Source organism: Xenopus laevis, chromosome 8L (genome assembly GCF_017654675.1).
Source record: "Xenopus laevis strain J_2021 chromosome 8L, Xenopus_laevis_v10.1, whole genome shotgun sequence".
Lineage (NCBI taxonomy): Eukaryota > Metazoa > Chordata > Amphibia > Anura > Pipidae > Xenopus > Xenopus laevis.
Window position 1 is genome coordinate 128,443,857 of NC_054385.1, and position 21,957 is coordinate 128,465,813.

The window sequence follows — 21,957 nt, forward strand, 5'->3', positions numbered from 1 at the left end:
AATAGCAGAACAGCCTCTTTCTCTTTCACTGACTTCCCTGTGATTATTCTCTATATCACAAACAATGGTCTTGCTCCTGGGAAATCTTTCCCCTGTTATTTTATTATTAGCACACGGTTTGGCTTGTTTTCATGTGGAATCATGTGTTTATTTTCCTACTATTTAAACTGTTTGCTGCACAGACAGATGTGGCAATGTCATATATTTAAAGAGGAACTCAGCATCTTCTTCACTAATTTTCATAGCAATGTCTACTATTTGTCTTTCCATGAAAAATTCTATGTAACCAAATAAGCCTAATGGCAGGGTCGAACTGACCACCCGAGTATCAGGAGAAAAGCCTGTGGATACAGTCCTGATGTACTTGACAAGTCCAGGGGGTGCTAAATTATGATAATGCTCTAAAAAGAAATCTCTGGACAGTCCTGAGGTCCATGAAAATCAATGGGAGGGCCACAAGCCTCAAGTTAGACAGCTTTTAGTTTACATCGTAGCAAAATTAGCCTTCAAGGAGGGATGCTAGATTTCAGCCAGTTGTTGATCGCTTCAAAAATGTTGATTTGGGGACATTTCTGTTTGTGGTTTTCAAAGCGGTGATCCCAGCTCGGCTCTTATACCTGATCTGTAAACCCACCGCCTCTAGTGGGGTTTCTACAGGTAGACATCAAGCTGTCTCCAGGCTGGATCGATTTCTTCTTGAACTGTTCATTTCCCCAGATCTGTAGCGCTCTGTACTCTCACAGGTCAGAGAGTTGGATGTTTTTTTCCTTGGATGAGATCATTAAAAGGACTAGAAGACTGCATGCTGGGAGTTGTAGTGTTGGGAATTCGACTGAGAGGATTTTTTAAAGACCTGTTATGTTGCAGAAGCTGAATAAATCCCCCTGTAAGGGCTAGAGGGGTTAAAGGGACGCACTTTCTTGCTCGGTGCTTTTTTCTGAGATGAAAGCTTGTCTTCTTAGATGTACATTTTAAATATTGGCAGATAGGAGCCTTAGGTTGCTACGGCAACAGGGCCTTTATGCCGAGCACAGAGCAAATATATTACGATTGTTTTGTTATATTGCTTTTTCTCCTTTCATAGCACCACCCCTCTTCTCGCTGTGCTAGTTTACACTCAACTGTGTGTACACGTTCCCTAAACCAAGATACTATTCCAAATACACACACAAGTAGGATGTTGGTGTAAAACGCCTTTGGTTGCCTGGGTTCCTTGTCATTGAGTTGAATGGCAGGGAGCCTTGGCATCAGGAGGGTTTTCCTCCACCAGTGGAAAACCTTTGATTCTGCTCTTTAACAAATTCCACAACTTTCTCATACTGTGGAACTGGAAAGCCCATAAATATGGATAGGGACCTTAAGGTCCTTAAGCTTAGGTTGAGATTTGCTAAGAATTTCAATTTGCCTTCCTAGATACTTCACTAACCCCAGGCTTAAGGTTAATTAGGGTGAGATCTTGGGTCAACACTTGTTTTTTGTGCTGCATATTCCGGTAGTGCTAAGCTAAGAGTGCTGGGATTTCCCATCATTGGTGTATATTTTGAGGAATTTGGGAGATCCATATATTCCCAGAAAAAAGATAGAATTCTTATTTGATCTTGTTTTTTGAACTATATATGAATAGATGGGATTATTTTATTTTTTTTATTAACATGTATTTATATAGCGCCAACGTATTGCGTAGCACTGTAAAGTAAATGTGATTATACAACTAAATCACATGAATTATATACATAGGTATGGCAGTGATTTTGTATCTCAGTAACCTTGATATGAGCTAAGATGAGACCTGGCTAAAAATACACCTCCTAAATTTAGTTACTGTTGGATGAGGACCTATAGGGGCACATTCAGTAACCTCCGTAAATTCACCAGAGACGGCTTTGCTCACAGCACAACACTTCGCCAGGCGTATCTTCGCCAGGACAATGCTAATTCACTAAAATCCGAAGTAGCGTCCAGGGCGCCAAACACTGGCGAGGTTGCGCTAGTGTTACTGCACCAAGTGAAGCGAAGTTGCGCTATCGTTGCCTAATTTGCATATGGCGGGATGTTGACAATGGACGTATATGTTGCAGCAAATACATTACACTATACAAGCCCGGGAAACCTTAAAATAAAAAAAGTTGTTATATTGCCCTACACATGAGCCCAGTGTATAGTTTATGTGCAAACCACCTGGAAAATTCTGTGGCAAAACTTTAACGCTGAATATTAATTGGATCAATTCCCCTCAGAAAATTGAGGGGAAACCCTGAAACCTCGGGAAAAACCTTAAACACGAACCCTAAAACCCCCTCTCACAGGGACATTGTAAAAGTATGAAACCTGTATTGGGAAAGTCCTGAACATTAACCACAAATCCACCTTGGAAAATCCCTGAACACTTACAGCAACTGTTCTTTGTGACATTTGGATGTTCCTGGAACAGTCTTTGACCCAGAGACTTGGCGCATTCTAGCCATTCCCCCGACTGGTCTCTACAATGTCATTCTCAGGGTGCTCCTTTGATTTACAGATCTCTTACAGCCAGTTCCATGTTGATCAGTTGATTCACAGCTTTATTTTATAATGGACTCTATTTCATGGATGGCGTGCTGCACTTTTGAAAAGTTAACATTCTTAAGACTAAGGTTCAAGCAACAGTTCCCAGGCATCATTGTTCCATGATACGTTCCACAATCAGGAATATCATGACTGATGTTTTATTTTGCTTTTGACTCACTTCTATAGATATGAATAAAAAAAGCCTATCATTTCTAGACACAAATCTAAGTATTCAATACTCCAAATCTAGTCAGACTGTCCTTATGTACTTATGTTTCAGTTTAGCCCCTTCTGTGCCTTTATATTCAATTAATATTGAAGTGCTCAATTTCTGAACCCAACATTAACTGTAGCCTTCCTTATCTCTTGTAGACCAACACTGAGGAAACTTCAGCCTGACAGTATGTATGAGACTTGGGTAAGTGCATTCATATATACCCCCTTGACTACATGTAGCCTTGTACAATGCATGAAAGATAAGCACTATAATAATCTGCTAATGATATGGAAGTCAACCTTGGCATATCTCACTTTTCTCTGATGTCTAACATATCTAAAATCAAATTGGAGTGTTCCACCGTACAACCAGTAATGATGACGGCATGACAGATCCCTTTTTGAGAAATGTTATACTTTCCTTTGTCCGTACTAGAAACTTTGGAAACTGCATCAGTAGTCTATCAACACTAGGATTAGGATGGAGTATATAAACCAGTGTTTGGCTGGGATATGAAATATAAAGATGCTGTAGGAAATTTGAGAAGAAGAAGATATCTTGTAGGTTTCCTGTTCCAGAAGATTCAGGGCCTTCAACATCCATCTACATAGACAATCACTTTGAATTCTAGCTACTTCTTCTGATGACATGATAGGCCAGTGTGCTATTTGCTAAACAGAATATAGCAGATTCATCAATTTCTACATAGACAGGTCACTTAGGGTTGAAGCTACATGTTCCGATGACCTCAGAGGCAAATGTGCTATTTGATAAGAACAAGGTAGCTTGCCGATCAATCCATCTCTACATAAACAGGTCATTTATGGTTTTAGGAGGTCCATCCATCTAAATAGGCAGCTTGCAGAAACATATATGCACATACTGGGGACTCAAGGTTCTAGCTACATTCACTGGTGTTTGACCTCACAAGCCAGTGTGATATTTGATAAGAAGAATATAGTTTGCAGTTCCATCCAACGCCGTATAGTCAGGTCACCCATTGTTCTAGAAATTCAAGCTTTAGCTCTAGCTCCATTTCAGAAAATACTTAGCAGCTATCCTGTCTCTGAATGCAGTGATCTCTCTAGAGTGTTTTATCTACTTGTTCTGATGACCTGAAAGGGCAGCACAACATTTGACAAGTAGACAACTTATGACTACGTCCATTTGTGAAGAGCACTTTTTTTTTAGTTTGCTCAGATCATAACAACCAACACCCACACTTTCTCAGGGCCACTGCAATTACTTGAAGCTCAGCTCTTACTGATTTAGCTTTCAGCTCTAATCTTCAAAGGCCCTTGCTAGATGAGAATATAAAACTGTCCATTAGATTCGGCTGATGTACTGACTAACCCACTTGTATTCAATTAGGGATATCCTCCTAATGGCACTAGAGCGCCCAAGTTGGGAGCTCTCTCATACAGCTCATTATACATGTCAGTGCAATTCTAACGAAAGCAGAGAAACAAATTCTCATTGTATAATTGCCAGTGGGAATATGAAGGCGCAAGGAGTCATTGGAGAGTATATAAGGGAGCTTAGAAACCAAGTCGTAATATAGGGATATTATTTTCAATGCTTGGTTTCCAAGGCAACATAATGTTTAGTTGCTACATGAATTAAATGTCCCTTTTTTCAGTTTCCTTCTGTCACGGCCGGCACCCAATACCAGAACAGGTGCTAAGTACCCTGGTCTCAGCTCGGCTTCACCACTTGGTGCCACCTGGACTTAATGAGGGGTGCAAGGCAAGATGTTCTGGCTGGCAAAGGGGCACGGCTGTTAGCAGAGTCTTTTGGGCCGAAGGTCACGGTACAAATGGAGCAGGCAAGAGAATCGTCAGACAAGCAGAGTCGAGGCAGGCGGATATCAGAATCGTCAGGCAGGCAAGGGTCAAACCGGGTTGTCAATCAAGGGGTTAAGCAGGAAGAGTTGTCGTAGGCAGGCAAGGGTCAGGATACAGATTTCAGAATAGTCAGGATACAGGCAAGGTCAAACACGGATAATCAGACAGACGAGATTCAGAACAGATGCACAAGGCTCAGGAAACCACTAGAAACAAGTTCTATCACGGGCACAGGCTGGGAGTCAGAATGGGCTTTATATACATTTGAAATTGGCACCAAAACGAGCGTCAATACGCGCTGGCGCAATCACGCCAGCGCGCCTGTACCTTTAAGAGGCGCTCAGGCCGTCCACGCCGCCGCGCACCAGGTAATTTTATTACACCTTCTTATCCTCCATGGGATGGTGGACCCGGATTGCAATGGCTGAGGGGGAATATTTATTTTGTATATCTCATCAAAAACCAAGGGGCAGTTTATTAACCAAACTGGAGAATCTGGGGGGAAATCCCTGCAGGATGCTATGTTTCCCATTTGATTACATTTTCCAGATAGACAGATCAACAATCCTAACCTGTGCTCTCCCAACCCAATCCCAGGCTGCAATTACTTATATAAAAGCATATGACCTGCCGTCACTAGGGCAAGTATATCATTTAAATGTGGCACCTTGGGGTTAAGCCAAGGAAGAACATCAGAGATGACATGGGGGAAACCACCACCCTCCACCACCCTCCTGCAGGTTTTTGGGTGTTAGCGGACACAACGTGTCCATTCTAAGCATGGGGTTAAGCCAGGAAAGTATGGCAGAGACAATATTAATGACATGGATGGGAACAGTCCTCGCCCCAAACCCACCTGATCTGCGGGTCCTACAGGTTTTGGGCCTTATGCACCACTAATCCTTACCTAGCCATTCTAAAACTGATGGGAAAATAAATGCTGGTACTTTTATTTTTTGATGCATGGGAGTATGGTTATTTATATATACAGTAGAACCCTTATAATACATTTTTCACGAAAATGTAAAATCATTAAGCATTATATATTGATAACACCACAAAAAACATGGTGTAAAATGTGGGAAAACTTAAAATCAGGGTATGTAAAATTGAGATTTCACTGTATATATAGACCAGATTGTAATTTTTCATTACTACCCCTTTGAATAAGATTATTTTACGTTTTTTTTTTCTTTGTGAGAACATAAAGAAATCATTGTGGCCCTTGCCCTATGGTATGAGACGTTTATCTCGTCTCCAATTAATCTTGTCTCTACCCCATTTATAGGAAGACGATTTGGATGGAATTCACATTGTTGCATTTGCAGAGGAGGATGACCCTGGTAATTGTTCATTTTCTTTTATCTTTAACATCTGCTTTGATTTGTTCTTCTTCCGTAAATGTGATGTATTCTCTTCTTAGCACAATACGGGGGGATTTGGTTTTATTAAGACTTTAACTGCAGTAAGTATTCCAGGGCCATTGATCCCACTAAGTAGCCTCCTTCTTCTGTATGTATAACAAGAAAGGATAACTATTTGGGAATTTGTAGACCGAGAAGTCTGTTCTTAATGACAGAACTTTCATCCTGGTAGGATGTGTCCACAAAATTATTGATTGAATTATCAAGGAAGGTGCTTACAAGGGTTATTGGGGCCATTCTGCTCCCCAAAGTAGATCCCTATGCTACTTAAACCTGATCTCCCTTACCTTGTGTCTATCACACATGCTCAATCATCTGGCGGCCAAGGAGGACAAGGATATTAGCCTTCTGTTTAGAGAAGGACATTTGAGTTAAAGTGTAATGTCTCATGTGGGGAACTCTTTGCCTTCCCTGTAGGAATCACCCCCTGAGACAAGGTCCTACCCTTTGCAGTGAATGTAGCTATTCTGTAGGGTGTCACTGATTTGATAACCCAATCTGCTGTTCTAATTACAGATGGTTATGAGTTCCTGGAAATCATTAAAGAAGTAGCAGAAGACAACACAGATAACCCTGACCTCAGCATCATCTGGATCGACCCAGAAGAGTTCCCACTGGTAAGAAGTCTAAGGCATATATTAATTGATAGAATGTAAAAAATGGCAGCACTCAGTTGTATGCAATGTTGCTTAAAAAGTTTAGTTTTACTTTTTAAGCAACATTGCTTTACTTCTTTCCCTAGACACCCTCATTTAAAGATTACGTTGACAGATTTGGTGGTTTCGGTTCAAACTGGTCTTCTTTTACCACGTACTTTTCCCCCAATTTTCTGCAAACGGTCATGTCTTAATCCAACGGATTTTAACTAGAATATCTACCTACACAGTATGGCACCCATCAGGATTTTGGGCCCAGATGTTCAAATACACATGAAATACTTCCCAAAATGTAACAACTGCAGAAAATGATTTCTTATTTTTTAGCACAATTTCCCTTAAATAAACAGAAAATTATTGGTTAAAGATTACATTCCTCCTTTTAATATCAGCATTTCTAAATGTCAGTGGGAGATGTCACTTTTCATTGGCTCACACTTTAAAATATACTTGACTCCCTTGATGTCTATAGAGGCCACCACATATAGACCAGCAATGTTCTGAACATACAGTGAGCCATGGCCTCCTGCTGTATACTGCAGGGAGTGGTTAAGGGGAGAATTGGGGAAAATTATCATTTTTCTTCTTAATAAAGAGAATGTTCTGAGAATGCAGTTATTTTTATGGAAAGGGCTAATGAAAGAAAAGCCTTCTTATAATGATTAAATGTTTTCCCTTATGTCTCAAATTGGTATATCATTTCTCCAAACACAAAAGAACAAAAGGCAAAGAAAGTCAAAGTGACAGCTGAAAAACAACCCCCCCCCCCATAGAAACTTTCAACAGAATCCATCGTCCTATATTTCACACGCACTTTGTCTTTTAGAGGCAGCTTGGTTATGATTATGCTAGCAGCGGCGCATCAAGAGAGTGGATAATGGCTGCCATTGTTCAAGGCACATATATAATGAACATTAGGAAAATAGCCGAGACCATCCGGAGTGTCAGTATGATACAAGTGTTCCTGAGCCGGGCTGGAACACTGTGTTCTGAGCTGAGCAAAGAATATTAAGTTTCATGGAAAACGTGTATATACAACGTGCCTTTATAGAAGAGCTACCATTGCTTCAATTACAACTGTAGCAGCTGTTTAATAAACCACTTGTTTATGTATTTAACATCTTATGTGAGAGTTCCTCAACCTAACTTTCCCCCCAGCTGCAATCAACTCACCCATGCTGTGAGTCACGGACAGAATACACCTGCTTTAATTGGCTGATTTCAGTATAAGTCAGCAATTTGCAAAAAACACATAGAAAAAAAAAACGTTGGGTTGAGGAAGCTTCCATTATAACTCACAAGATATGGGGCAGATTTATCAAGCATCAAATAACTTTTTGCTGTAAATGGTAGAATTTTGCCTAGAACTTTTTTTATGATCATAAAAACTTTTTCCAACATCAAAGGGTAAATGTGACAATATTCAAGTTGTGGTTTATCCAAACAATACAGGTACCATAAATTAGAGTGTGTGAATATAATTAGGCTGAATATTGCTTTGTTTCACTAAGCATTGTCTAACTTTGTTCTTTTCAGTTGATTCCATACTGGGAGGAGACATTCGGTATTGACCTGTCCCGACCCCACATTGGTGTTGTGAATGTCACAGATGTGAGTATATTTCGCAGAGAAACCGACAAGGCTTTGAAATGGCAATTAAAATATTTAAAGGGCACCAATCATGACCAAAATCATTTACTAAGTAAATACACTATGTGAAAGTTCAAGAAATCCGATTTTTAAAACAGTTAGAATTGTTTGTATAATGTAAATGATCAGCTCACTATTCCTTCTGCAAGATCTCCCCTATCTCCACTGCAGTTCTAGCTGAGGCAGGCATCTTGGATTTCACTGGCTCCTCCTACCTATATCTTACCAGCCAACTGTAGCTCTGAAATCTCGCACATGCTCAGTTCAAATTCCTTGTTTGCTTATCAACCCTTCTAAGCTATTTTCAAATCAGCCAAACCTGTGTGTTAGCTGCTGTACAGTAGTGCTGCCCCCTGCTGGAAGTTAGCAGGTGGCAGCACTTCTAGTGGATACTTCTAGTGGAGGAGTTTACTAAAACAAGGCATTCTGGGTAGAATACTCAAAGCAGTGTTACAATCTGAGCATGCTCCTGAAATTTGCATATTAGAGTCTCTGTTAGAGTCTCAATATGGCCTCCCTCAGTGAAAGAACCCATTTGACAAAGTAAGGGATTTTTTTAAAACCTGCAGTTTTTTCAAAAAACTATATATGTAGTTTGATTAAACGTGTTTAGCTTGTACTGGTCAGATTGTTAATATGTGTTTGATTTTGGCTGTGATAGGTGCCCTTTAAGCAATAGATCAAGGCTCTTATCAACCTCATTGTGACAATCGTAGGTAATACTACAGTTCTACTGACCAGACCAGTGGTTGTTTGAGCGACACAGCATGCACTTGATCCAATCCAGTTGTGTAATGAGAGGGTTACAGGCTCCGGAGCAAAATTTACACTCAAGCCCCATGCCAGGAACATTCTTCCACAGTGCATCGGGTCTCCTAAGGGGGTCGACTCAAGTGAGTTTGAACCTCCTGCCACTGAACCAGTCATTTAGTCAACTGCCTAAAAAACAGATCTGGACCTTTCTTGGACACTGTGGCCTACCATAAATGTTGCCAGAACTTGCCAATGATCAACTCATGGCTTTAAGCATATGTACACTTTAAGGGGGCCATAGACCAGGGATCCCCAACCTTTTGAACCCATGAGCAACATTCAGCAGTAAAAGGCATTGGGGAGCAACACTAGCATGAAAAATGTTCTTGGAGTGCCAAAAAAGTTCTGTGATTGGCCATTTGGTAGGCCCTATGTGGATAATCAACCTACATTGAGGCTCTGTTTAGCAGTACACCTGGTTTTTATGCAACTAAAACTTGCCTCCAAGCCTGGAATTCAAAAATAAGTTCCTGCTTTGAGACCACTGGGAGCAACATCCAAGGGGTTGGAGAGCAACATGTTACTCACGAGCTACTGGTTGGGGATCACTGCCATAGACGTAACAATAAGATCTTTCCTGGAAAAGATCTTTCCAAGAAAGATCATTCATTTCAATACACACGTGTAGAGATTCAGCACTAAACAGTGGCCAAGGTACCTAATTAAAATTTTCCACCTGGCTCGAATGATGAGCCGACCGATATCCAAGTCTTCTGCCGATATCCACCATACATGCACCAAATATCATATGGAAATTATTTCTTACAATAATATCAGTACATGTATGGCCACCTTATATGCTTAATACATAAATACTGAAAATGAGTGAGCCATGATAGCTATATGTATTAACACTTTACCAAACATGTTGGCCTAATTTGGACACCCAATGCTGAAAAAGACCAGATGACAACAGTAAACTATTGTTTGGGGCTCACACAGGCCAGTAGCAAATGAACTGCCATTGACTCGGTGTATCTTTAAACTACTTTGCTCCAAAATGATTGTCTCTTCTAAGGAGTCAACGTCACCTAATCAAGATGCATACCTCTTTGTCATCACAGACACTCTTTCTCAGTGATCAAATGACTTACTAAGTCATCTCACTACGAGTAATTGTATCCACCTTCAGCTCCTTCCAGCCCTCGTTAATGAGTCCACCCAAGTGCAATGTATTTAGCCTCACCGATAACGAGTTGCACTCACTAACAATGAATGTCTCTTCCATTACGTGTGCCTTTCAGCGGACAAAACTCATATGCGATGCGAATGTTCTATTGTCATTGAGTTTGGCTTTCTTTCAGTAAGGGACAATGGCTTCCAATAACTAAAGAGAATATCTGCCTTAACTTACTTTAACCGGCTTCTTATGAAACACTCCCTTTGTAATGAGGTAATGTTATTTGTTTGAGGTGATTATATATATATAATACACAAAAGCCATGAATATCCTGTAAATTATATCCTTATAAACGGTGAGTAGTGATGTCATCAGTTATAAACGGTGAGTAGTGATGTAATTTCTGTCACATGACTCACTAAAATTTGTGTATTATAATTAATAAAGTACCCCCAGTTGTAAAATATGAGGATATTAGAAGTTACCTCGGAGTTCCATGACCTGTGTAAAAACACTCGGCCTTCGGCCTCGTGTTTTTATATGGTCATGAAACTCCTCGGTAACTTATAATATCCTTATATTTTACAAGAGGGGGTACTTTATTCACTATATATATAACGTTCGAACGAGTATCTGCACTCCAAAGCCAATTTTAGTAGAAGGAGGGGTGTACAGTAATTATGTATACACCAATAGTTTCTTTTTATTGTTGCATAGTATCAATGCCCAACGTTTCGTTCCCCATTGGGACCTTTTTCAATGGGGACCGAAACGTTGGCAGTGCTGGACTGGAAACTATTGGTATATATATACAGTATATATATATATATAAGCAAAAGTGCTGGTTAGAACAGGTTTATTTTGTCCAACGTTTCAGGGAGGAAGGTTCTAGTATAGAACCGAAACGTTGGACAAAATAAACCTGCTCTAACCAGCACTTTTGCTTAGTTTATTTGATGTTTTGGGAGTGCCGACACCAGCGCAACTGTACGATTATTTTCTATTTCGCTCTGGCACCCATACTTCGCTAACCTTTTGGTTGTGCGCTCCATTCTTTGTTTATATATATATATATATAAGTAGTGAGTAGTGATGTAGTAGTAGTTATATATATATATATATAAGTAGTGAGTAGAGACTGTCACCTCTCCAGTCCATAATGAACACTGCTGCGAGGCTCATACACCTCAGCAACCGCTCATCCTCTGCCTCGCCATTCTGTCAATCCCTGCACTGGCTTCCGTTACCTTTCAGAATCAAATTCAAATTAATGACACTGACTTTCAAAGCACTTCACAACTCTGCCCCACCCTACATCTCTGAACTCATCTCTATATACTCACCCACTCGCTTACTTCGCTCCTCTACTGACCTGCTACTCAACTCTTCTCTCATTACCTCCTCACATGCTCGCATTCAAGACTTTGGAAGGGCTGCACCCCTCCTCTGGAACGCTCTTCCACGATCTGTCCGACTTTCTCCCAACCTTTCTGCTTTCAAAAAATCTCTGAAAACGCACTTCTTTCGAGAAGCCTACCCTCACTCTGCTTAACTACCAAACGCAACACCACATACAACACCACATTTCTCACCCACTTACTTCGATCTTGCCCACTCCCACACCTTGTGTATTACTCCCTTCCCTTTAGACTGTATGCCTATGCATAGGGCCTTCCTCACCTCTTTGTACCTGTATTGATTGTGATGTTTGTTACTCCATATATTCTATGTATGTAATTCATGTGATGTAGTTGTATAATCACAGTTACTTTACAGTGCTACGCAATATGTTGGCGCTATATAAATACATGTTAATAATAAATAATAATGTTTTCCTCCAAAGCAGTTCAATGGCGGGGTGCACGGTAATTATTTATGTATCAAAGAATCTTCTGACCAGCACTCCCTTTAAAAGCTTAATTATTTTATCATTCTGTAATATCTGACGTTTCGGTCCACATTAGGACCTTTTTCAAGGATATATATATATATTGACATTACATTTACAAATAACTGTAGGACCAATGAAGATTTTTAATTAACAGATATTGGAAATTAGCTCCCCTATCTTTAAAGGAGAAGAAAAGCCCCAGGGCGCAAAACCCCTCCCCCCCTCCCCTGTGTTGCCCCCCCTCCCTCCTCCCCCCCTGGCCTACCTGTCCCCCTGGGCAAATGCCCCTAACTTGTTACTCACCCCTCTGCGCAGGTCCTGTCCACGGAGTTCACAGTCGCCATCTTCTTCCACGCGCGTCTTCTTCCTGCTCTGACCGGCGTCTTCTGGCGCATGCGCAGTAGGAACAGGTACCGGTACGGCTCTACTGCGCATGCGCCGAATGTCACGAAGTTTTCCGATTTCACTTCGTGACATTTGGCGCATGCGCAGTAGAGCCGTACCGGTACCTGTTCCTACTGCGCATGCGCCAGAAGACGCCGGTCAGAGCAGGAAGAAGACGTGCGTGGGAGAAGATGGCGACTGTGAACTCCGTGGACAGGACCTGCGCAGAGGGGTGAGTAACAAGTTAGGGGCATTTGCCCAGGGGGACAGGTAGGCCAGGGGGGAGGAGGGAGGGGGGGCAACACAGGGGAGGGGGGGAGGGGTTTTGCGCCCTGGGGCTTTCCTTCTCCTTTAAGCACAAACCCAATTTGTGGAGATTCCATTTAACTCTGTAAAATTCCACTTAAAATAGAAGGTGAGTTGCCAACATTGATTTATTTCCCTATAGCCCTCACTGCAACCCCCCCCCCCCCCCCCCAGTTCTGGCCCTTTCATCCTCCTTTTACTTTGACACCGGGTTATTTTCTCCTTTCAAGCCAACCAACCAATAACACTTCCCCATCTCCATTTTCATTCGCCAGTTCATTCCTTCAGCGTCACTTGCCATGCACATTCGATGTGCTCCTCACGTTGTAACCTTACAAATTTCCTTCTGAAAAGAACAACCCAGCCCCCATGTCTTTTAAACTACCTGCCTTTTTCCACCTCACTCTCTTCTCCCCTTTCATCCCATTGCACCATTGTGTCCATGCTCAGAGATATAATTACTGCTTGCGTCGTTGCACTGTAGCGAGCTGACATCTGGTTTCAATTTGAGGCAAGAAACAGCTGTTTTATTCAGCAGTCAGACTGACGTCAGTTTTCATCATCTTGAAATAGGCAATGATCATTAAAATGAATGCATTGTGGTGAGTAATAACGCACGGGAATCTGAATATCTAATTACTAGCATGCCGAAGATACTTGTCGGAGACAAATTCTTCCGAATACATAGAATACAACCAATGTTAATCTGGCCTCACCGATATTTCACACCGTTTGGTCAAATCTCAGCTGAATAAGGAAACTGCTCAAGACTCCAAGGAGCAGCAGTTCTGGGTAGGAAGAAATAAATAAGAGAATAAAGAACAATAAGTATCATAAGAGAAGATGGTGATACTGGTTGCTAAGGGTTTGGGCAAAAAAATCTCTATTGTATCAACTACAATAACCTGGAGCATAATTATGATTTAATTTCTAATGAGAGCCATCTGTAGTGGTGGAATGGCATGACCCCAATGGACAATGAATGGAATCCAACTTTACTTACTCTCAATGTCTTCTCTAGGCCGATAGTGTTTGGATGGACATGGAGGATGAAGAAGACCTGCCCACAGTAGATGAACTGGAAGATTGGATCGAGGACGTTTTGGAAGGAGATATCAACACAGAAGATGACGACGACGACGATGATGACGACGACGATGATGATGACGATGATGATGACGACGATGATGATGACGACGATGATGACGACGATGATGATGATGATGACGACGATGATGATGACGACGATGATGACGATGATGATGATGATGATGATGATGATGAATAGGCAATCACTGACAAAGTCGTTAGCATCTAACTAGTTTATATATATGTATACTTCTTTCACATGTCAATCATCTGTCAATGGAAACAACTTATTTTTATATGAATTTTAAAAAAAGGTATTTCCTCAATAATCCCATGGTATCAACACCTTGTAAATGTGGAACTCCCAGATTTTGGAACATACTCTGATATAGGCTATGGGCTTATCAAAGCAAAGTCCTCTCTTGAACCAGCCTTTCAGTCCATTTATTGGTCACAGTATCCACTGCTTTTGTCCCTTTTTAAATCCCAAAGGAACAAACTTCTATGAATTTTAAAAAAAAAAACCATGTGCCCACCACGAAAAAAACTTTTAAAGCCAATACCAAGAGACTCCAAGACCAAAACATGTTTCTGTCCATCAATGGAGTTTCACTGAGGGCCTATTACTAAGTTAGGTACAAAAGTGGCAATAATTGGCTTCATTGATCTACTGTGAGTTAGACCAATAAATTAACAGTCATGGGGTTCATGCCCAGTGCCATTTAGCACCTAATGTTAGTGAATTTGCCCCAGCATCTATAAAAACTAGAGTTGTCTTACTCACATGTATTAATTACATGCCCCAAGGAACTCAAAGGAGGTACTGAGATCTGACTCTAGCATTTTACACATCTAGTCTTAAAACTTCCCTAAGTGGAAACATCCTATTAAGACTTACCAACCAGACAGCCCTGAAGTATGAGAAGAACTACATTGTTAGCACAACTATTATTTATTGTGTAGTTTTTTTGTATCACAAGACAATGACTTAATCTCATTCTCCATTTTTTCTAAAATCCAGAAAAAGAAATGTCAAAACACACATCACTGACAATGTCTTAAATCATTATTTCCTTTGCTTATTCTTTTTTTGGAAACATACAAAGGAACATCCCAGATTCTGAAATCTAATGGTACAAAAAAGAAAGATCGATAACACCCAAACCGTTGTACGTGTTGTTTCTTTTTTGTGTATGTGTGTATTGGGGTGAGGCGGGATTAGTCCATCTTCATCTTTTGTTTTCATGAATTATTTTCAAAAAGATGAATGTTAACTGAAGGGCAGTAGTCTTGCACATAACATATGGTGTTATAGGTGGAATTTGAAAAAATTAAAGGGTATGTGAACCCAAACATAAGATTTTGCATTATGAAAGAAAATATTATTCTAAAGAATTTCCCAATATATATTCATTACACATTTTCACTGGTTTTAAGGTTATTTGTAAATATAATTGCTACTTTAAGGAGTATCTGTCTGTCTATTTCTATTTTCTGTCCTGACCTTTAAACCAATGTCTTTGCTGGAGGAGAACTGAGCTTTGCAACATTGTTTCAAAAGTCAAGAGCCAAGAGTAGAAAAAAGGGTGCAGAGATACTATTTCAATAGCAATTACATTTACAAATAACCTTAAAAACAGCAAAATAATTTGTTTCTAAATGTGTTTTGGAAAGCTCCAAAGAATTACATTTACTTCCATTATGCAAAATTTTATTTTGGGGTTCACACCCCCTTTAAGTCACAACAGAGCACTAAGGTTGGCTAGATTAAGATGACATTGGCCAACGTTTGCCTAGTGGGCTCCAAACATTTATGGAGAATTATGAAGATTTAGGGAGCCGTGGAGGCCTATTTATTAAACATCGAATTGTAGTGGTTTTAGAGGTTTTTTAAACCACAACCCCACTCACTTTCTCAACAACCGCGAATGTCATGAAATTTATTAAAAAATCAGAATAAGTATGAATTGAAAACAATCAGATCCAAAAAAATATGAATACTTCTAAAACCTCTAAAAAAATTAGTTTTTTGTACAATTCCTAGCAGAAAAAAAACCCAAAAACCTCTAAAAGTCCATAATTGATATAAAAATAGGATCAGCACAGCTCCCACTGACTTGTGTAGGACCTCGACAACTTTTACCTGGCAAAGTTTTGTATTAAAGGTTTTTTCTGGTTTTTACACTTAGGGGCAGATTTACATATGGTCGAATTAACCCTCGATATTCGACTGCCGAATGTAAATCCTTCGACTTTAAATAGGATTTACCGCAAATAGTTTGATCAAACGACGAAAAATCGTTCGATCAAACGATTAAATCCTTTGAATCGTTGATTCGAAGGATTTTAATCCACCGATCGAACGATTTTTCTTCGACCAAAAAATTGTTAGAAAGCCAATGGGGACCTTCCCCATAGGCTAACATTGCACCTCGGTAGGTTTTAGGTGGCGAAGTAGGGGGTTGAAGTTTTTTTTAAAGAGACAGTACTTCGACTATCGAATGGTCGAATATTCAAACGATTTTTAGTTCGAATCGTTCGATTCGAAGACGTAGTCGAAGTAGCCAATTCGATGGTCGAAGTAGCCAAAAAAACATTTGAAATTCGAAGGTTTTATTATTCTATTCCTTCACTCGAGCAAAGTAAATGGGCCCCACAATGAATCTCAGATTTTTAGAGATTTATTAAACCACACATTTTTAGATATTTGTGGGGAAAAATTAAATTCAATTGTTATTGAATCTGCCCAAAAATAGACGAAATGCTCTATATTCAAGTTTGCCAGTGGAAAGTCTTTTATTGGTCGCCATACAAAAATTTTGACCCTCCACCTGTGGCTCAAAAAAACAGATTGTTTTGAGTTGAAAAAAGGCACTACCCAAATCCAATGAAAGAAAAATAGAATTAAGGGAAAGATCTCACAGTTCATCCCAGTCTGAGTGTGCAGGTTTACAATAAAATCAAAATGATGTGAGTTTCCCACAAAAATCAATAAAAAGTTGTTAAAAATGCAATGTCCGTTTAATAGGACATAAGAGACAAAAAGCCTGACACATTTTTGTGTCTGTTGGGACACTTATTTATAGGCTAAGCCTATGCCTCATCCTATGAGTAAAGGTGGCCATAGACCCACCGATAATATCATACGAATCGTACGTTATTTGGTGCGTGTATGGTGGAAGACAAGCCAACCGTTATTGGCAGAAGATTTGGATATCGGGTGGTTCGTCAATCCTTGTTAGTGCTGAATCATCAGATACAGGTAGAATTCTATTGTTTATACCTGTATCTCTGGTTCGACTCTACTCGTATGTATTGAAACGAATGATCTTTCCTGGAAATATATTTTCCAGGAAAGATTGTAATTGTAACGTCTATGGCCACCTTAAGTGTCCCAACAGACACAAAACGTGTCAGGCTTTTTGTTTATTATGTCCTAATAAAATGAAACTGAATTTTTACCTATTTTTGGTTGATTTTTGAGCCGATGACTCTAAGGGGGAGTTGGCTCAGGTTTCAGGGGTGGAACTACCGGGGGAGCCCCGCACCCCCTCAGGGCCCCCCGGCAGTCCGCGCCAGTTCCGGGTGTACGGAGGGGGGCGGTGGCCCCGGCTGCGCGTCCTGCGCCAGGGCCCGCCCCCCTCTAGTTCCATTTCTGTCAGGGTTTAATGTGCAGGAGACACCTCCAGTCAGAAGTCCCAGTTTGGAGGGCCCAAGCACCATCCAGCAGCCTGTATTTTGATAGTAGTTGCGCCTTCCCTAACCATGAGCATCAGTGCCCCTCGCACACAATTCTCACGATTTTGACCTTTCCTGATATTATCCATGAGGCAAGTTTGAAAAATGATGTCACATAACGGCAGCTGTGGAGTTGTCAAAGGTCTTCGGGCCAAAAAATATCTTGGAAGGCTAAGTCTATCCCACGGTCATCTAGTGGGACAGCTGGAATTGAGAGGGACATCAGCTGGGTATTGGAGATATTGGAAACCGGCCACCATTTCTAACCATTATTACAGGCCTCTAGTGAAAATACTCACTTTAATATTCCCTTCTGATAGGGTATACTACTTATATCTCAACCCAACCAGATGCAGGTTTCTAGGGTTAAAGAGTAAAACAAAAACAAGGAGTTTGTTGTTTAAAACGTATCATTTTGGTTCTGCGATGGGAATTTAACACAGGTATCCCACAATCCATTGCCTGCCTGTAAGCGCAGGTGCTAATTATAAGAAATAAACACATAGTACTTGTACTATAATTATCTCACTCCTCCCGGCTGCCAGACAGATCAGCAAAACCGTAACCTTTCCAAACTGAAATGCATCGACGACGGAAAAACTGGCATGTGTCACACAGAGACAGGCACTGAGGGAACAAATACACTTATGACGCACCTTCTTATACTTTTGTGATAGAAAACTAAACCAGCAGATTGTTTATATCCTACTAAATGACTGTACATCAGTAAATATTGCCCTTTTGCCTGCTTTGAGCCGCCATTTTGTGATGGTGTGTGTGTGTGTCACTCACTGATCACCTGACAGGAAATACTGCATCTCTAACTGAAACAGGAAGAAGTGTGGGAGTAAAAGACCCGCCTATATATAGGCCCCTGAGAGCCTGTAACTAGGGCACGGTTTTGGGGGTGAGGGGTAGGGGATCAGAGGAAGACTGCGTAAATGACATCACGTGCACATCGCACTGACATCACTTCCGCTGAACGCGTCGTCGTGTGACGTCAGCCTGGATGTGTAGCCTTGATTTGTATGTGAGCACAGTGCCTCGTACAAGTTCAAAGGGAAACTTGTAGCACTTAAAGGGGAACTATGTTGAAAATGAAAATGTAATAAAAGCTTCCTCATACTGAAATAGGAATCTTTCTAAATACAATCAATTAAATATTCTGCATTGTTTCTGAAATAATCACGTTTGTCTTCACTATTAGACACTAAGGCATTTGTTGCCTTAAGGAACATGTGTCTTTAGATGGGGTCAGTGACCCCCATTTGAAAGCTGGAAAGAGTCAGAATTTTTATTAAAAAAAAACCTTTATTTACAGTAATCGTTGCTTTATTGTTTAAAATGAGCCTGCGGCTCATGAATTGAAGGAGCCATAGAGATTCTGATTCTGTTGTCATTCTTCATCAGCTGCAGTTACCTCAGAGTGGGCAGCCATGTTGAAAGCAGCATCTGTTTCTCTTCATTCTCTCTTCATGCAGCAGTTGGGTGTCACATAATCATTGACAGTTAGATCCAATATATCTTATAGGGGGGCTCCTTTTGCCTAGAAGATGTATTAGAGTTCACTCTATTAAACTCACCAGACATCATGGGGCAAATTCACTAAGATGCGAAGTTGCGCCAGGCGCAACTTCGCCGCACTTCGCCAGACGTAGTTTCGCCAGGGCTCCGCAAATTCACTAAAATCCGAAGTTGCGCACAGGGGTAGCGTAAGGTTGCGGAGTTGCGCTAGCATTGATTCGCTATATAAAGCGAAGTTACGCTAGCGAAGGCTAATTTGCATACGGCGCGAAATTCAAATTTCAATGGAGGAAAACGTATCTGCACTACAAATGCCTAGAAAACCTTCAAATCAGCAAATAAAAATTTTATTTTGCCCTACACATGTGCCCACTGTCTAGGTAAGTTGCCATGAGTCAGGAAATGTAGGGGGGAGGAAGGGGAGCCCCAAAAATTTTTCAATCTTTTTCAGCCTATCAGCCATCATGAAGAAAACACGCCAGCGTTTTTTTGGGACTTAGAAAAAAAATTTACTTTTTTTTAAACAATCCCTATCTACTCTATTGCGCTTCGCCAGGTCTGAGGTGGCGAAGGAAGTCTAGCGTAAAAGGTAGCGTTCAGTACACTGCGCAAGTTAGTGAATTTGCGTAGTTTCGTCGCTAGCGAAGATTCGCCTGGTGTAAGGTTGCGAAGTAACACTAGCGAAACTACGCCAGCGTTCGTTAGTGAATTTGCGCAGTAGCGAAAATGCCAAGCGCTAGCGAATTAACGCTAGCGTTCGGCGCTTCGCGGCTTAGTGAATTTGCCCCCATGTCTCTCTACATGCAGAATTTGTGCAAATGGCAGTTATTTTGTTAGATTTTGTTTGTACTGGAATCCGTTATTTGAGTGATCTCTAATTCATCTGCTAGGAAAGGAGCCCCCCTATAAGATATATTGGATCTAACTGTCAGTGACTATTTGACACCCAACTGCTGCATGAAGACAGAATGAAGAGAAACAGATGCTGAGAGAGGGATAGTGAAGATAAACGTGATTCAGAAACAATGCAGAATTTTTAATTGATTGTAATTAGAAAGTTTCTTACTTCAGTATGAAGAAGCTTATATTAAATTTTCATTTTCACTATAGTTCCCCTTTAAATATGTTGTTCACCTTTAAATTAACTTTTAGTATGAAATAAAGGGTGATATACTGAGGCAATATTCAATTGGTTTTCATTTTATATTCATTGTGGTTTTTGAGCTATTTAGCTTTTTATTCAGCAGCATTTTTCCAGTTTGCAATTTCAGCAGTCCGGTTGCTCGAGTCCAAATGACCCTAGCAACCATGCATTGACTGGAATATGAATAGGAGAGGCCTGAACAGAAAGATGAGTAATAAAAAGTAACAATAACAATACATTTGTAGCCTTAAGGAACATGTGTCTTCAGATGGGGTCAGTGACCCCCATTTGAAAGCTGGAAAGAGTCAGAATTTTTATTAAAAAAACTTTTATTTGCAGTAATCGTTGCTTTATTGTTTAAAATGAACCTGCAGCTCATGAATTGAAGGAGCCATAGAGATTCTGATACTGTTGTCATTCTTCATCAGCTGCAGTTACCTCAGAGTGGGCAGCCATGTTGAAACTCCCTACACACTTATTAAGGCCTAAGGGGAAAAAAAAAATCATATTTACTGCGAGGCTTGGACTGGAATATAAAATACACATTACCTAGGAAAAGCAGGTAAGTGTTCATGAGGAGTTTGGTGTATATAAGAGAAGACCACTTTGCTCTTTGTTGCTTTATCATGGCGGGTGGTGTGAAGATGAAACTGTCTCAGCCACAGCGACTGCTTCACTCATCCTCCATCATGGAAGTGAAGAAAGGTGAGCTGGGCTGGAGACAAACGCCAGGATGTTTTGGAAGTAGGACCCCCGTCACAGGAAGTAATGGCTGCCCTGCAGCAAAACAAACACTGGGGAAAGCTTTGGTCGGGGGAAACCAATGTAGAGAACAGGGGTCATTAGCAGTGAAACGGACACCTTGTTTACATGGCTTGTGGCATAACATTGAGGCATGTCTTTCCTTTTAACATAGCTATAGACATGAGTTCCGGCTGAAGAAGCAGATATATATATATATGGGTCTGCTGTTATCCAGAATTCCGTAATTTGGATCTTCAATTCTACCAAAATAAGATTTAAAGGGATGTCCACCTTTGAGATAACTTTTAGTATGACGTAGAGAGTGATATTCTGAGACAATTTGCAATTGGTTTTCATTTTTTATAATCAAAGGTTTTTGAGTTATTTTTCTTTGTATCCAGCAGCTCTTCAATTTGCATTTTAAGTGATCTGGTAACTAGGGCCCCAATTACCCTAACAACCATGCATTGATTTCAATAAGAGACTGGAATATGAATAGGAGAGGCCTGAATAGAAGGATCATTAATAAAAAATAACAATACATTTATACATTTGTAGCCTTACAGAGCATTTGTTTTAAGATGGGGTCAGTGACCCCCATTTGAAAGCCGCAAAGAAGTCACAAGAAAAAGGCAAATAACTATAAAACTATAAAAAAATAAATAATGAAAACCAATTGAAAAGTTGCCTTAAAGGTGAACCAGCCCTTTAAACATGAATTGAGCCCAGTAGGATTGTTTTGCCATCAATAAGGATTAATTATATCTTAGCATGGATCAAGTACAAGCTACTGTTTTATAATTACAAAGAAAATGGTAAAATGTAAAACAAACAGGAGACTGGATATCTCTCTGCGGATGGGATTT

At 40.4% G+C, this 21,957-nt stretch overlaps 1 protein-coding gene across 1 annotated transcript in view; it reads left to right on the plus strand.

Moving 5' to 3' along the window:
- The window catches only part of LOC108699432 (calsequestrin-1), a 58,282-nt gene extending 43,177 nt beyond the window's left edge, over positions 1-15,105 (plus strand). The window contains exons 7-11 of the mRNA XM_018231511.2: positions 2,920-2,965; positions 5,897-5,951; positions 6,549-6,649; positions 8,225-8,299; positions 13,874-15,105. Of these exons, the coding sequence (XP_018087000.1) occupies positions 2,920-2,965; positions 5,897-5,951; positions 6,549-6,649; positions 8,225-8,299; positions 13,874-14,140 (544 nt within the window). The 3' untranslated portion in view covers positions 14,141-15,105. The remainder of the gene's footprint in view (positions 1-2,919; positions 2,966-5,896; positions 5,952-6,548; positions 6,650-8,224; positions 8,300-13,873) is intronic.
- The last annotated feature ends 6,852 nt before the right edge of the window (positions 15,106-21,957 follow it).